The 17,866-nt window shown below is 41.1% G+C and overlaps 1 protein-coding gene across 8 annotated transcripts in view; it reads left to right on the top strand.

Annotated features, from left to right (window-relative positions):
• Nucleotides 1-17,866, top strand: part of VPS13B (vacuolar protein sorting 13 homolog B) — a 1,237,203-nt gene that overhangs the window by 534,415 nt on the left and 684,922 nt on the right. For all 8 annotated transcript variants that reach the window (XM_033933145.1, XM_033933154.1, XM_033933146.1 and 5 more), the window contains one exon: nt 8,229-8,463. In XM_033933145.1, coding sequence (XP_033789036.1) covers nt 8,229-8,463 — 235 coding nt within the window. The remainder of the gene's footprint in view (nt 1-8,228; nt 8,464-17,866) is intronic.

The following is a 17,866-nucleotide window of genomic DNA, read 5'->3' as shown; positions in this document are numbered from 1 at the left end:
CAAGTAACAATGTATTTATTTTTTCAAATTTTTCTTGCAATGAATTCTTGTCAGTTTGTTTAAGCAAAAGGGCACAAAAATGTTAATACAACGATGAATACCCATGCTCTTTTTCATGGCTGGCATATTTATCACACCAAAGAATTCCAATTCTATTACACATCTTTATTGCTCTCCTGGGGGGAAAAGGGAGGGAAGAGCCCCGAGGAGAAGGTAGCATTGAATGTGATTATTTGATTATCATTTGCTAATTTATTTCTATGTTGTGCTTATGAATACATTTGATAGTTGCTATAAGAGTAATTATAAAATTTCACCATTTAGATAAAAATATATTTTAATAAAGTATTTGGCTCACTTCACTCTAACTTATCTCTTAACAAACTTACAAATAGATGGTCCTTGGTTTATTGATTTTGTGTTTATTTTAAGTTGCACTACCATACAGCAATACAGAGCATTAAGAAATTATCCATTGAACGGCTTTTGAGAGACAAAGGGTGACAGCAATTTTTGACATCATAATCCTGGCCCCCGTTACCCTAACCCCACAGGTCCTATTCTTTGTAGTGCAGGACCCTACCCCCACTCCTCCATGGAATGGACAGGCCCTTTAAAGCTCCAATTTATTTAACAGGGAAGTTCAAATTCACATTATTAAAGTTCCCAAGTAAGGATCCCAGGTCCTGACAAAATACCTAATGTTTCAATAGACACAAACTGGGCAGGCAGCACCTTGGTGGATTTATTATAGCTGCAGCATTGTACTATTTACATACGTTAAACACAGTTTACAATATCTTGCAATTACATACATGAGTTCGACTTACAGTATAATGCAATTACATATATGAATCCCTGTAACGATTCTATCTAGATCACTTCAGGGCAGGGTGCCTAGCCTTTCAAGTCACACAGCTCCCACTATTTCTACCCTGCCTGGGCATAATGCCATTACACTACAATCATTTCATCAGGGGTTGCTGTACAAGAACATTCCCATCACTTCTCTCAGGGATTGCTGTAAAAGCACATTCCCCTCCGCCATTGACTCCTTTTCTTGATGCCTCCAGCCCACCCCTCCCCTTCCATTCCATCAAAGTCTGGGGTAGGCACCACTGTTTCTCTGGCACTGGCCCCCCTCCTTAGAAGAGGACTGTCCCAGGTCTTTTACAACATCCATGTCACTGGTAGCATGTGACAAAACAATTTCACATTTGACCACTGTTAAGCTTGATTTCATAAAAAAATACTGCTGTGTGTGCTCTATCAGGCTAGGAACCCCCGCCATAGAATGAGACAGTAAAACCTAGTTTGTCATAGTCTCCCCACCTACCCTACTCATAGCTGTGGCCATCCATTAACTCAGGTACTCACAACGCCAGTAATAGTCAACTGTAACCAACATATAGATGTGCTTCATAACACTATTTGTTTTGAAGGTAAAACTGTACAATTTGATGTTCTCATAGAGCAGCCAAAAGCTAACCTTATAAATTTCTTGAATACTCTCTCCTGTGGCAGCCACCCTGGTTATATATCCCACTCTAAACAAACTGAAGGAACATATTTGCATATATTTATACTATATACCATCCAGTAGTGCACTTATTTTGCAGAATATCAAAATTCAATAAACTTGATAAAGTTGGGTGTATGCAATTTTGCTAAATCTGTTGATGCACATTTCAGAGTCATTTCAAATAGGCTCCTTAAGAATTCAGTCAAAGGAAAATAATCTGCTATGATCTGCAGCCACACCTCTCTGGCAAATGAACCGAGTTAAGAGTGGCACCAGAGCTAACCAGTTGATGGCATCATAAGGGATGGAAGGTTAATGCAGGAATATCTTATCTGGTTTGAGTGTAAATCTTGTTATGAATGATTCTCTTTCCCATCAATTTTCTTGATATTAATTTTCTTTTATATATTTGTGCTTTAATTATTGTACACCGCCTAGATCAGGGGTAGGCAATTCTCGAGAGCCACAGACAGGTCATGTTTTCAGGATATCCACATTGAGTATGTATGAGATGGATTTGCATGCACTGCCTCCTTGAGATGCAAATTTATCATGCATATTTATTGTGGATATCCTGAAAACCTGACCAGTCTGTGGCTCTTGAGGACCGGAATTGCCTACCCCTGGCCTAGATCCTTTAATGGTTCAGGCAGTATAGCCAATTTAATAAATATTAATAATTAATTAAGCTGCTGCAACCCCTTTTCCAGCTGTGTGATCAGGCTTATTGGTGTAAGGCATAGGAAGGCTCCCACAGTTTCTTAAACTTTGGGAAGCTGAAGAGCAGTTGGTATACCTAAAATCTATCTTGTTAAACTTAAATCTATCTAGCCCTATTGCCCTAGTCAACTAACAGACCAAATCAGTGTAACAGAGCATGAGCAACTTCAAGTCTTATGTTTAATCAAAATAAAACACTTTTTTTTAGTACATAGAGACGCTGTTTTAACATTCCTTTCAAAAGGATCGATCAGCTGTGTCACACCCTGAGGCAGCAGAATTGTGAATGCTGGCCACCATCTGTGTGCTGATTGTTCTGGAGAGATAAGTTGTTTTTCTATCTCGATATTACTATTTGTTAACACTTGCACCGCACAAGAGGCTTTTTCCAAGAACAGAGGAGGTTTTTTTATGCCAATGAGGTTATTACCCTGTACACCTTAATCCACGACTGTGGGGTGGCAAGAATTGGGTTCTGAGGCTTTTTCCTCCTTTGAGTTTTTGTATAAGCATATGCGGATGCAAAATGTTTGCATAGGAAAAACATTTGTGTTTTGTATCTATCACTTCTCATGTGAAAGAGTTATTATTTGTTGTTACTGGTGGATTTTCACTACATTTGAGTCATTGAGGTCATCAAAATAAAGCGCCAGTACTGGCTACTGTTTGCATCTTGCATGAGGAGGACATAAGGGCCAGGAGAATGACAGCATTGATGAAAGTGGAAGTACAGCTGGTATATGTAACATGCAGTTTCTAACCTGCAAAGATGATCTTGCAGTTGTAACTGTGGAGTCCTAAGATTATCTGATGGAAAGAAAGGACAATGAAGTTTGTTAGGCTGTTTTATTCTCTAACTTATGTATATTATGTAGGAACACCACTCGTTTTAACCTCCGCCCAAGTTAAAAACAACCCTCCAAGTGCAACACTCTCAACTTTGCAGAGGAATCTGCTTAACATGTTAGTGGTTAATTAGATTGCAGAGGTATCAACGCACAGTTGCGCAGGCCCACAGTTAAATAGACTGTAGAGGGATCTGCGAGAGTTGCGCAGGGCAACGGTTAACTATTACTACTACTTATCATTTCTATAGCACTGCCAAATGCACACAGCACTGTATATTACATAGAATGTAGAGGGGTCTGTGTGCTATTGTACAGGATAATAGGTTAATATCCAGCATACTCTTCTTTACACAACCATTTTTCTGCAAAGAAATCAGCCCTTAGCATGGTAAGGGCACACATGAGTGGATGTGCAGAAATAGTATTCCATGCATGGAGGGGCATAATAATAATAAAAAAAAGTCCAAGTCCCTTTTTGACCTAAGATGCTAAGCACCCAAAGTCAGCAGCAGGGAAATGTCCATTCTCGAAAAAAATGTCCAAAATGTGTTTTGGGTTTTTATTTTTTTTGAGAATGGCCTACTTGTATGTTCAGGCGTTTAATCGCCCAGACCGCCATTATGTCTATCTTTAAAACATATTCCTGATAAAAAATTTGCCCATATCCCAAAAGCCCAAAACAAGACCTTTTAAGCAAAGGAGGGGGCCAGTCCTTCACCTAAAAGCATGATTCTCTAACTGGTGTCTGCCATAAGTGCCGGTTAGAGAATCGGGGAACCCTTCCCCACCCCCCAAAAGGCTACAGCATGAGGGATGCCCAATCTTTCCTGCCGGACACCCCCAAAGCCGCCTGCAACAATCACCGGCAGGAGAGATGACCAATGTAGTTCCTTACTCTCTTGCTGGGCGCCACATCGAGATGCCTTGCAGACTTGTCTGCCATGGACTCTGGAAGCCCGAACAAGCATGGCCTGGGGGCTTTGCCCACAATAGTTCTGGAGGGGCGTACTGCTCTGCATTGCCTCCAGGATCATGGTGATGAGGGATGCCAGCCTTTTGGACTGAGGAGCCCATTGCAACTGTTGTTCTGATCACGGGTGTTACATAGAAACATAGAAGATGACGGCAGAAAAGGGCCATAGCCCATCAAGTCTGCCCACTCCATTAACCCTCCCCTAACCACTCCTAAGGGGTCGCTCACAGGTGGTATCACCTCTATACTGCCCTCGTAAAGATCCGACGTGGGCATCCCATTTATTCTTAAAATCTTGTATGCTGCTGGCCGCGATCACCTGCTCTGGGAGTTTGTTCCAATGGTCTACCACTCTTTCTGTGAAGAAGTACTTCCTGGTATCCCCATGAAATTTCCCGCCCCTGATTCTCAGCGGATATCCTCTTGTGGCAGACGGACCCTTGAAAGAGAAAATGTTGTCTTCCACCTCTATGCGGCCAGTGTTGGACATCTTCACAGGGAAAGTGGTTCATTATCTGGTTGGAGCTCAGGGCCATTCTTCTGGCTCTTATGAGATTGCAGAAGACTCTGGAGGGCCAAGTGGTCAAGGTCTTCTAAGACAATGCAATGGCACTAGCCTATGTCAATCGCCAGGAAGGGACCAAGAGCACTTCTCTGGCTCAGGAAGCCTACCTTCTTTTTCTTTGGGTGGAACATCATCTTCTGGCACTGTCAGCAGCACATGCATTGGGCATGGACAACGTTCAAGCAGACTTCCTCAGCATACAGACTCTGGATCTGGGCGAGTGGGTCCTGTCCCCGGAGGCTGGGGTGCTGGGGGCAATCTTGCTTTGACCTCATGGCCACGGCAGGAAACAAGAAAGCAGATCGCTTCTTCAGTCGAAGATCCAAGCTTGGAAGCGAGGGGTATGATGCTCTGATGCAGCCATGGCTGCAGGAAATTCTCCTGTATGCCTTTCCTCCCTAGCCAGTTGGTCAGCCAAGTCATTCGGAGGATCGCGGCTCAACCAGCCCGTGTTATGCTGATGGCTCAGTGGTACGCAGATCTGATGCATCTGCACGTGGGTTGCAGCTCTAGGCTGTGCACCTAACTGGACCTTTTCACACAGGGGCCAGTTGCCATGAATGATCCGGGTCACTTTGCTCTTATGGCATGGTTCTGGAGCACACAGCCTTAGAGCATAGAGGATATTCTGCCCTGGTTGTTGATACTCAAGTCTAAGACGTCATCCTTGGAAGGCCTTCCATTATTGATGTGCCCAAAAACCTGGTGGATCCGTTTTCAGTTCCGATCTTTCTGATTTTCATCTTTCTTCAGCCTGGTTTGGATAAAGGCCTCACTGTGGCTTATTTTCGGGTCCTAGTGACCAAGCTCTCCTGTTTTAGATCCCGGGAGTGTCAATCTTCCTTGGCATCTCATCCTGATGTCGCTATATTCATGAAGGGGGCTCTTCATGTCTGACGGGGTTTTTCCATTGGATGGTTCCTTAGTTTTGGCTTTCCATGTCAATCAAGACATGTGTTTGCCTGCCTTTCAACTTACAGGTTCCAAGTCACAGGACTGCCTGTTGAAGAAACTGGTATGTTCAGAGTTCTGCGTTATTTGGAGGTCCCCAACGAGTTTTGTCTCTCTGACCTTTCGTTAGTGCTGATTCATTCAGTTAAGTGAGGCATTCCCACTTCCCAGGCCACAATTCCAGATGAATCCATAGGAATGTTTTGTCAGCTTACATTCTTGCTGGGAAACAGTCTCCTGTTTCCATCAAGGCACATTCTACTTGAAGTGTGGCATCTTCATGGGCCGAAGCTAAATTTCTCTCTTCTGAGATTTGCAGGGCGGCAATGTCATTTTCTCTTCACACGTTTGCCAAGTTCTACGGAGTGGATATAGCTGCAAGACAGGACTCGGTTTACGGGTCCTTGGTCCTAAGGGCCGGCGCAGCAAGCCCACCCTAGCTGGGAGACTGCTTTTATACATTCCTGCTGTCTAGAATGTCTCACCTATTGCACTGAAAAAAGAGATTATGTACTTACCCTGGTAAGCTTTTTTCCAGTAGATAGGTGAGACATTCTAGATTCCCTGCCCTGTCCTTCCTGTGCCTGCTTACAGTTTTCAGTCTGTTATGCTTCTCCAAGCTGATTCTTGGATGTCTGTCTGCCCTTGAGGGCTGGGAAGAATTAGTATTTATGTTCCATTTGTTGGGGAGTAGTTTCTGAGCTCCTATGAAACCTGTGCTGTCGGTTAATGATACTATGTAGTTACTTTAGAGCAGAACAATTTGTTTCGCCTATTGCTACAGGTGCCTCTACTTCACATATATTAAGTGCTCCTCAGTTCTTGGGTACTAACTAGAGAATGATATGGTGACTTTTAACCTGTGGCTAGCCACAGGTAACCTGTGGGTAACCCACAGGAATGAGGCAAAAAAAAAAAAAGAATGGTAGCCATGAGTATGGGGATAAGACCATTCTCCCCATGGAGCAGTGAATGGCCTTGTCCCTGCAGTAAAGTATCTACTGCGCGTTGCCTCCCTTCCCACCCCTCCTGGTCAGCAGCCTTCCACGTGGTCCAGCAGCCCCCTCACAATTGCCACGGTACAGGCATCTCTTCCTCTCATTGGGAAATTTAATATTTATTTGTTGCTCTAATTCAAGCTCTGACATCCTTGTTTCGATACACAAAAACACAACAATAAAAAATGCCACTCAGCAAGACACCATCACACATCGACATGAACACAGCTGTGAGACACTGATCTACCAATTATGAAACCTTATTGAGTTGTTTGTACAGTGTTGCCAACATAAGCACATGGAGGCAAATTTGAGAATGTCAGATCTTGAAGTATTAGAATAATAATGGTATATTCACTGTACTTACATAAGAATGTCTCCATACACAGCAGTTCAACATCAAAACATGCTGGGAATTGTGGGAAATATTTAAGCCCCTTTAAGGAGTTAAAGGTCATCTCTATAATACTCCGCAGAATAGCAGTTGGTTGCTCTTTAATGAAGGTTCTCGACAAAGTATTCAAAGGCAAAGAGGTAACACTCCAAACGAAGATCAGACTTGTCCACACACTCATTTTTTCAGTGGTCAATTACAGATGCGAAAGATGAACACTACGGAAACAAGATAGAAAGAAGATTGACTCATTTGAGCTTTGGTGCTGCAGAAGGATTTTAGGTATGCCATGGACTGCAAGAAGAACTAACAAATTGATTCTGAAGAGATCAAACCGGCTTATGTCACTCGAATCCCAAATGATGACGTTAAGACTGTCTTATTTTTTTTTTCACACCATCAGAAGAATGCAATCACTGGAGAAAAGAACATCATGTTTGGGAATATAGAAAGAACCAGGCAAAGAGAGTGACCTGCAACCAGGTGGATGGACATGTTGAAAACAACCTTGAGGATGATCCTGGAGGACCTTTCCGGACTAGCACAAAACCGATTTCTTTTTAGATCTGCAAATCATCAAGTCACTAGGACTCGAGCATGAGTCGATGGCATCTAACATAACAGTCTGCTTTCATACCAACTGGAAGTCAGAAGGCAGTCCTGAGGTAAGAGGGAAGGGTCAAAAATATGTAAATGAAGCTTTCCTACAAGAGATCTCGCGAGATGGGATTGACTACCCACTTGTCGAGAAATAGAGTGTGAATTTACAAGAAAGAAGATTAGCAAAGGTAAGAATCTAATCTTTTGTTTTACATGTGTAAAAGTTTTTGAAAATTGCTGTTCTCATACTACTTTCTTTAGCTGTAGTTACAGTATTAACAGTATTTAGACCAGTTTTTCCATAGCTTGGCACTTAACCTTTAAGATTTAGGAAGCCTAGAATTTTTAATTTTAAAATTGTCCTATGAGCATGATAAAATCACAAGGTTAAGTCTTGGTGCCTTGGAAGGGAATGAAATAAGGTCAGGGGATTGAAGTTACTGTCTCTGGCAATGAACTAACAGCAAAATTGATTTTAGATCCTTCAATTTTTAAGTATTAAGAATGATTTGAGGGATGTCTATTTTAGATGAAAATATGTAACTACATTTAGCTCCTAATGAAAGGATTAAATTTTATGTACCTAGAACATTTAAACATTGGATGCCTTTGTATGTCTTTGATAACTTTATCTACGAACTTTTTTTAATTTTTCAGTTGGAAGTACAGTCCTGCTGTATTTTTTTTCCAAATGGCAACCTACCATCACCAAGCACAATTGTTTCTGGTGATATTCCTGGAACTGTGAGAAGCTGGTACCATGGACAAGCAAGCATGCCTGGAACTCTCGTCTTTTGCCTTCCACAGATAAAAATTATGAGTGCTGGCCATAAGTACATAGAACCACTACAGGATATCCCATTTGTTGTTTTAAGACCCATTCTTGAAGAAGGTATGCTGATTTCATAAAAAATTTTTTAACTTACAATAAAATTGTATCATGTTATTTCCAGAAATGTCATAAGTAGCAGATGTGTCCCATGTGGCACCCCTCCCCCCAAAACAAATTAATGCAGTGTGCTCCTGCCCTATCCATTTTAGGTGATGTGTTCCCAATGGCTTCTCTTGTGCCCTATGTTGCTACACCAGCTGACCTTAGCTTGCTATGGCCCTGCTTGTTGCATTCCTACCACCATTTATAATTATGGGCTCTTTTTACAAAACCGCCATAGAAGTTTCTACCGTGGGCCAGCGAGGTAAATGCTCTGATGCTTTGGAGCATTTAGCTCGCCAACCCGCAGTAGAAACCTGTACAGCAGCTTTGTAAAAGCCAGCGTAAATTAGACTTCAAACTGAAATATTTTCATTCTTAAATAACTAGGTTAATTTTTAAGAAGTTTCAAGTGTTTTAATAAGATTGAATGCTTATTGAAAAAAGGTTCTGGTTTTCATTTAGGGGGCAGCTATATTTGAAGAATGCAGTGAGTTTACAATAACAATGCTAGCTTGAAATTTGGATTTGAAATTTTTTTGAGTTGACTACATACCTTTCCATATACAATCTCAGATAGTATATAGAACATAAGAGTACAGGTATTCTAGGTAGATTGTAAATCTGCTGGGACAGATAGAGAAAAATGCTTGAGTTCCTAAATATAAACCACTTAGACAGGCAGTATATAAATAGCTTAAAATAAGTAAATAAATTATTCTTATTGTACAATCTATATACAAATACGAATTATTATACACTCAGCACTTTGCAATATAATTTTGAAATAAATGCCATAGTTAAACAGTAGAGGTGATTTTTGAAGGGTTAAGATGTCATTTCCATGTGTAAAAAGCTGATTTACATGTGTAAATTGCTTTACATATGTAGGTGGCAATTTTTAGAAAAAAAATATACATATATGCCCATCGCATGGTCCTTTAAAATATATTTGTCTTCTTTTTTCAAAATGGCAATAAGCATCTATCTCAGAAAATTTCCCTTTTGGCTCTTATCCCTGTTTTAAGCCATACTTAACTCTGGGCCAACTTCTCATTTGAGCCAATGCCAGGAAGGAAAGCTTGAAGAAAAAGTAGTTCTTACCACTCTGGTGTTAAAAATCACCCCCAAACTGTAAATGTGTACTTTACGTACAATTCGGGCCCAGATATACTAAAGCCAGTGATCATTGCTAAACCTCTTTTAACAGCTTTAGCGATGATCACATTTGCTGACCCAATGCAGAAAACGGGTCACCACATGGTTTTCTGCACGATCACTCATTCCCCGATCCGACCATGCAAATAAGGTCATTAATATTGAAATGCCATGTAAACTAGTAGAGCAATTGATGCTCTAATATGGCTTCCCAATGCACAAAAAAAGTAATTGCTTTTAGCAATCCAAATAAAGCGACTGCTCTTCTCAATTACTGTGTTCTTATCTAATCACCACTAAGGGCTCCTTTTACAAAGGTGTGCTAGCGTTTTTTGCACATGCACCAGATTAGCGCACGCTATCTGAAAAACTACCACCTGCTCAAGAGGAGCCGGTAGCAGCTAGCATGCGCGACATTTTAGCGGATGCTAAAACCGCTAGCACGCCTTTATAAAAGGAACCCTAAGTTTGTTTTTCATGCATTCCATACAGGATTCTTTTCTGTTTATCCCATGCATTTTTTAATTATTACTACTACTATTCATCATTAATATAGCAATGCTAGACATTCACATTAAACATGGAAGAGACATTCCTTGCTCAGTAGAGCTTACAAAGACAAACAGGACAATAGGAGTTTTCATCTCCCTCACTTTCTATGGAAGGGCATTCCAGGTATCTACCACCCTCTTTGTGAAAAAGCACTCCCTGACATTATTCCTGATTTTATCCCCCTGCAACCTCAATTCATTTCCTCTAATTCTACCACCTTCCTATTTCTGGAAAAGGTTTATTTGCAGAGTAATACCTTTCAGTATTTGAATGTCTAAATAGCTCTGAATAGCTGAGGATTTCTACTTTACTCATTCTAGGCAGAATTTCATTTTTATTTTTCTTGTACCTGAAATTTTACTTTTATTTGTCGGCTTTAGTTCTGCTTTTAAAAAAAAAGTATACATAAACAAGCACAGTGCCCAATTCCTAAATTTTAGCCCTTATAGGCAAACTATCTGCAGTGTTCTTTGTGAAAGTATTTGCTTGCAGTTTCTTCATTTTTTTTTAATTTTGTAACCAAACTAACATACAAAAATGCTGATTTAACACAAATTTAAAAGTTACAGCGTGAGCAGTAGCATCAATCATCAAGCTTCACTCCAGCTACTCTCTAATCAAGCATCTTTCATGTACATTCATATTTTATTATTTTTTTAAAAAAAATTGCTGTTAAGCATAACATAAGGACATAAGCATTGCTATTCTGGGACAGACTGAAGGTCCATCAAGCCAAGTATCCTGTTTCCAACAGTTGTCAATCCAGGTCACAAGTTACTGGCGAGTTCCCAAAGAGTAAAACGGATATGCTGCTTATCCTAGAAATAAAAGCAAAAAGTATGTTTCACATTTACTTAGTACAACATAGAAAAATGGGGAGACCCAATAATCCACAGTGAAAACAATCCACCGATGAAAACAAAAAACTGTGGATACAGATGTTCTGGAGATAATTTATTAAACACTGATATATAAAAACAATTGTTGCGGTTGGATTTTTATCACTGTATTTTTTATCATCACAAACCATTGGACCCCTGAGGAAGGTGTGTTCGCCGAAACACGGACCGTGTAAGGTCCGGTTGGATTTTTATCATTGTACTTTTTATCACTGTACTTTTTTAATTGAACTTTCATGTTTTTATATGTCAGTGTTTAATAAATTATCTCCAGAACATCTGTACCCACAGTTTCACATTTACTTACATAGTAACATAGTAGATGACGGCAGATAAAGACCCGAATGGTCCATCCAGTCTGCCCAACCTGATTCAGTTTAAATTTTTTTTTTTTTTTTTTTAAATTTTTTCTTCTTGCTATTTCTGGGCAAGAATCCAAAGCTTTACCCGGTACTGTGCTTGGGTTCCAACTGCCGAAATCTCTGTTAAGACTTACTCCAGCCCATTTACACCCTCCCAGCCATTGAAGCCCTCCCCTGCCCATCCTCCTCCAAACGGCCATACACAGACACAGACCGTGCAAGTCTGCCCAGTACTGGCCTAGTTCAATATTTAATATTATTTTCTGATTCTAAATCTTCTGTGTTCATCCCACGCTTCTTTGAACTCAGTCACAGTTTTACTCTCCACCACCTCTCTCGGGAGCGCATTCCAGGCATCCACTACTCTCTCTGTAAAGTAGAATTTCCTAACATTGCCCCTGAATCTATCACCCCTCAACCTCAAATTATGTCCTCTGGTTTTACCATTTTCCTTTCACTGGAAAAGATTTTGTTCTACGTTAATACTCTTCAAGTATTTGAACGTCTGAATTATATCTCCCCTGTCTCTCCTTTCCTCTAGGGTATACATACTTAGTTTATACTTTTGCCTTGTAAATGGGCATAATATATGTAGATATTGTTCAAAGCATAAAATATTTAAAAACTGAGAAAAAAAGCTGATTCATAGGCCATGTTGCTTTTTTTTTTTTTCCTAGTTACATGCCTTGTGCAGAAGTGCACACGAGTATCACTTTTCAGTATTATACTGTGACGAATCACCACATGACTCCATTTTCAGCCCATCATCTTTGAAGCTGTTTCAGCCCTATTGTACTCCAAATTGGTTAATTGAAATTGAGATACAAAACACCTCGGACCACTGAGGAAGAAGTGTTTTTCGAAACATGGACCGTGTCTGGTCCAATTTTCAAAACCTAAAGTGAACCATTCTTTAGATAACCATGTTTTATTGATTTTAATTAAAGACTTTGCACTTTGTACATCACTTCTGCAGTCTTTCTTTGGTTTTCGTTGCTCCACGATCACTGCAGACTCGTTGGATTTCTCTTTGCTTTGTCTATAGATGATATTCAATGGGGATTGCCTTTGTTGTACAAAGAAGCACCCTAAAATGCGTGCCTTTGGCTTGCACCTTAAAAAAATACATGGACTGTTTACTCAAGGAGGCACTTCTCAAAAAAGCATTTGTACATGTATAAACACATTTACTTGAATGTAGAACCTTAAAATATACCCCATATGGCAGATGAGGTTCAATGTGGATAAGTATAAAGTGATGCATGTCGGTAACAAAAATCTCATGCACGGATACAAGATGTCCGTGGCGGTACTTGGAGAGACCTCTCAGGAAAGAGACTTGGGAGTTCTGATCAACAAGTTGATGAAGCCATCCGCGCAGTGTGCGGTGGCAGTGAAAAGGGCGAACAGAATGCTAGGAATGATAAAAAAGGGGATCATGAACAGATCAGAGAAGGTTATCATGCCGCTATATCGAGCCATGGTGCGCCCTCACCTGGAGTACAGCGTTCAGCACTGGTCACCGTACATGAAGAAGGACACGGTACTACTCGAAAGGGTCCAGAGAAGAGCGACTAAAATGGTTAAGGGGCTGGAGGAGTTGCTGTACAGCAAGAGATTAGAGAAACTGGGCCTCTTCTCCCTCGAAAAGAGGAGATTGAGAGGGGACATGATCAAAACATTCAAGATACTGAAGGGAATAGACTTAGTAGATAAAGACAGGTTGTTCACCGTCTCCAAGGTAGGGAGAACGAGAAGGCACTCTCTAAATTGAAAGGGGATAGATTCCGTGCGAATAAAAGGAAGTTCTTCTTCACCCAGAGAGTGGTAGAAAACTGGAATTCTCTCCTGGAGTCTGTCGTAGGGTAAAACACCCTCCAGGGATTCAAGACAAAGTTGGACAAGTTCCTGCTCAACTGGAAAGTATGCAGGTGAGGCTGGGCTCATTTAGAGCACTGGTCTTTGACCTAGGGACTTCCGCGTGAGTGGACTGCTGGGCACAATGAACCACTGATCTGACCCAGCAGCGGCAATTCTTATGTTCTTAATTTCCATACCATTTTGTGTAGGCATTATTCTAAGAAGTCAGGATTTGAAGTCAGGATTTATAAATAGTGTTTTGAAGTAGAACTCTGCTTTTATATTTGAAGGTAAGATAAAGCTCACATATTGGAGAAGGAAGTATTATTTTTGGATGTTCTTTTTAAAGCCACTAAACAATAGTCTATATTGATTTACTTTACTGGTTGGAGAGAAAAGCAAAGCAATCTGTCTTAATTAAGACAGAGGTCATTAGAGACTATTTAGTTTATAATACACACATTTTTTTAATGCCCTGCAATTAGTTTTTGTATTTCTTGGCTGACTTCAAGATTGAAGAAGAAAATGTGTTGGTAAAAACTTTTAACTAGCTGAAATATTTCCAAAATATTTATAATCTGATTCATTTTGGAATTGGCTTGGAACATTTCATTAGGCTGGGAATAACCAAAAATTGAGATGATCCCTAATTTATATGTATTGCCAAGAAATAAATGTATTTTGGTTTTATAAGATAGAAACATTACTGCTCTCTTACTATAAGTAAGGATTTTTAGTCTAAAAATAGCTAAATTATCTTTTTTTAAAATCTGAGTTTGACCAATTCTAAAAATAAAGTAATATTTTTTGATTACTTGTTAGCACAATGTACCTACTAAGACATTTCTTAGGAAATTTGTACTATTTCTCAAAATAAAGTCACTGGGTTGTTTTTTTTTGTTTGTTTGCTTAAATATCTTTATTAATTTTTCAGACTAAAAACAGTGCATAAAGAAATACAAACAAATACTGTAATTTGTAAAAACAGCACTTACATCAATTGATAAATATATAAGAAACCATTTTTACCCCCTCCCACCCTAATTCCAATGTATTCAATAGAATCATAAGAACATAAGAAATGCCTCCGCTGGGTCAGACCCGAGGTCCATCGCGCCCAGCAGTCCGCTCACGCGGCGGCCCAACAGGTTCAGGACCTGTGCAGTAAATTTCTATCTATACCCCTCTATCCCCTTTTCCAGCAGGAATTTGTCCAAACCTTTCTTAAACCCCAGTACTGTACTCTGCCCTATAACTTCCTCTGGAATTGTATTCCAGGTGTCCACCACCCGTTGTGTAAAGAAGAATTTCCTAGCATTAGTTTTGAATTTGCCTCCTTTCAACTTTTCCGAATGCCCTCTTGTTTTTTTATTCTCTGAAAGTTTGAAGAATCTGTCCCTCTCTACTCTCTCTATGCCCTTCATGATCTTGTAAGTCTCTATCATATCCCCTCTTAATCTTCTCTTTTCTAGGGAAAAGAGTCCCAGTTTTTCCAATCTCTCAGCATATGAAAGGCTTTCCATCCCCTTAATCAGTCGTGTTGCTCTCCTCTGAACTCTCTCGAGCAATGCCATATCCTTCTTAAGGTACGGTGACCAATACTGGATGCAGTACTCAAGATGTGGGCGCACCATTGCCCGATACAGCGGCAGGATAACTTCTTTCGTTCTGGTTGTAATACCTTTCTTGATTATACCTAGCATTCTATTTGCTCTCTTAGCGGCAGCTGCGCACTGTGCTGTCGGCTTCATTGTCATGTCTACCATCACCCCCAAGTCCCTTTCTTGGGCACTCTCATTCAAAAACTTCCCTCCCATCGCATAATTATACCTCGAGTTTTTGCTTCCCACATGCAATACTTTACACTTCCCAACATTGAATTTCATCTGCCATCTCTCTGCCCATTCCCCTAGTTTGTCCAAGTCTCTTTGCAATTCTTCGCAGTCCTCCTTTGTCCGAGCTCTACTGAATAGTTTGGTGTCGTCCGCAAATTTTATTATCTCACACTTCGTCCCTGTTTCTAGATCATTTATGAATATGTTAAAAAGCAGTGGCCCGAGCACCGAGCCCTGCGGAACACCACTCGTGACCTTTCTCCAGTCTGAGTAGTGGCCCTTCACCCCTACCCTCTGTTTCCTACCTTCTAACCAGTTTCTGATCCATCTATGCACGTCTCCGTCCACCCCATGGTTCTTCAGTTTCCGGAGTAGACGTTCATGAGGCACCTTGTCAAAGGCTTTCTGGAAATCTAGGTATATGATGTCTATGGGGTCTCCTCTGTCCATTTGTTTGTTAATTCCTTCGAAGAAGTGCAGTAAGTTAGTCAGGCACGATCTTCCCCTGCAGAAACCATGTTGGCTGGTTTTCAGAAGTTTGTTTCTTTCAAAATGTTCATCGATGTTTTCTTTTATCAGTGCTTCCGCCATTTTCCCCGGAACCGAGGTCAGACTCACCGGTCTGTAGTTTCCCGGGTCCCCTCTTGATCCCTTTTTAAAGATGGGCGTTACGTTGGCTATCTTCCAATCCTCCGGAATCACACCTGTTTTCAGAGATAGGTTGCAAATTTGCTGCAGTAGTTCTGCTATTTCCTCCTTTAGCTCCTTCAGAACCCTTGGATGGATTCCATCCGGACCCGGCGATTTGTCAGTTTTTAGTTTTTCTATCTGCCTGCGCACCTCATCAAGGCTCACTTCCATGGATGTTAACTTTTGTGCTTGATTTCCCTTAAAGATTTGTTCAGGTTCCGGTATGTTGGTTGTGTCTTCGCTTGTAAATACCGATGAAAAGAACATGTTAAGTCTTTCTGCGACCTCTTTCTCTTCCTTCACCGCTCCCTTCAGGTCTCCGTCGTCCAGTGGTCCCACCTCTTCCCTAGCCGGCTGTTTCCCTTTAATATATCTAAAGAACGGCTTGAAGAATCATTCAATAGTACTTACATGTAATTAATAAACAAATCCAAATCAATATTCTTCTCCCTCCCTGGATGTGCAAAACAACCCGGAAATAAGGGAAAAAAATCATTCAATCAGAATTAATAAAATCGGTCAATGGACCCCACATTTAGTCACTGGTTGACATAGACCTGAAAAGGCAAATATTCAACATGGCTCTATCTCTGTCTATCTTTCCGTTTGTCTGACTGTCTTTAAGGGGGGTCTGGGACTGTTGAATCTCCGCTATCTCACCGTGGGTTGCGGTATGCAGCATATCAATGATTATTTCAGGAGCACTTCTGATTTCTCTAACACGCCTTTGGAACTTATGTGTTTTTTGGGGGAGCATTTTAGTGCTTACTTGCAATCTGTCCCCTCCACCCCTCCTTCTGATATGAGAATGTGAGTGTTTGGCCTCCCCTTACGTAGGGTTTGGAAATGGGTATGTAAATTCCATAGCATTAGTGACCGTGAGCCTCCTTTCCTGCTTATTCGCTGGAATAACAATTTCCTGCCTGGCACAAAGGGTTCACGGTTTGTGCAGTGGGAGGCAAGGGGGTTGAAATTTTTATTTCATCTGGTGCTGGACGATGGCACAATGAAATCCTTTGAGCAACTGTATCCCATGACACTTTAATTTTCTCAGGAGCCTCTCGTGAAGAACTTTATCAAAAGCTTTCTGAAAATCTAGCTACACTATATCAACTGGCTCACCTTTATCCACATGTTTATTCACATCTTCAAAGAAGTCAAGCAAATTTGTGAGACAAGATCTCCCTCGGCTGAACCCATGCTGACTCCGTCTCAGTAAATCATGTTTGTCTACATGTTTTACAATTTTATTTTTTATAATTGTTTCTACCCTTTTGCCCGGCACTGAAGTGAGGCTTACCGGTCTGTAATTTCCTGGATCTCCCCTGGAGCCCTGTTTAAAAATCGGCGTAACATTGGCCACCCTCCAATTTTCAGGTACTACATACGATTTTAGCAACAGGTTACAAATCACTAACAACAGGTCAGCAATTTCATTTTTGAGTTCTTTTAGTACCCTATTTCCCGTATATGGCTACAACAACTTATAGACCTGGCATAACTATGATTGTGTAAATGTAGTAAGGGCACAAGCATAAGTAGAGCCCTGTCCATGCCCCTCTCCAATCCATATATGCAAATATCTGTACAAGTAAAGAAATTTTGACTTCAAAATCCCATCAGTAATCCAGGGTCATCTTATCTATGGGTCATTCTCATCAGTGCCATAACACTTTTTATTGTTAGCAGCTTGGAAGTAGGATTACCGTATTTTCGCGGATATAACGCGCGCGTTATACGTGTTTTTACGTACCGCGCATACCCCTCGCGCGTTATATGCCTGAGCGCGGTATACAAAAGTTTTAAAACATAGTTCCCACCCCGCCCGACGCCCGATTCACCCCCCCAGCAGGACCGCTCGCACCCCCACCCCGAACGACCCGCTCGCACGCGCTCCCACCCGCACCCGCATCCACGATCGGAGCAAGAGGGAGCCCAAGCCCTCTTGCCCGGCCGACTCCCCGACGTCCGATACATCCCCCCCCCCCCGGCAGGACCACTCGCACCC

Source organism: Geotrypetes seraphini, chromosome 2, assembly GCF_902459505.1.
Source record: "Geotrypetes seraphini chromosome 2, aGeoSer1.1, whole genome shotgun sequence".
Taxonomy (NCBI): domain Eukaryota; kingdom Metazoa; phylum Chordata; class Amphibia; order Gymnophiona; family Dermophiidae; genus Geotrypetes; species Geotrypetes seraphini.
The sequence above is the reverse complement of the archived record's forward strand: the minus strand, read 5'-3'. Positions and strand labels throughout refer to the sequence as shown.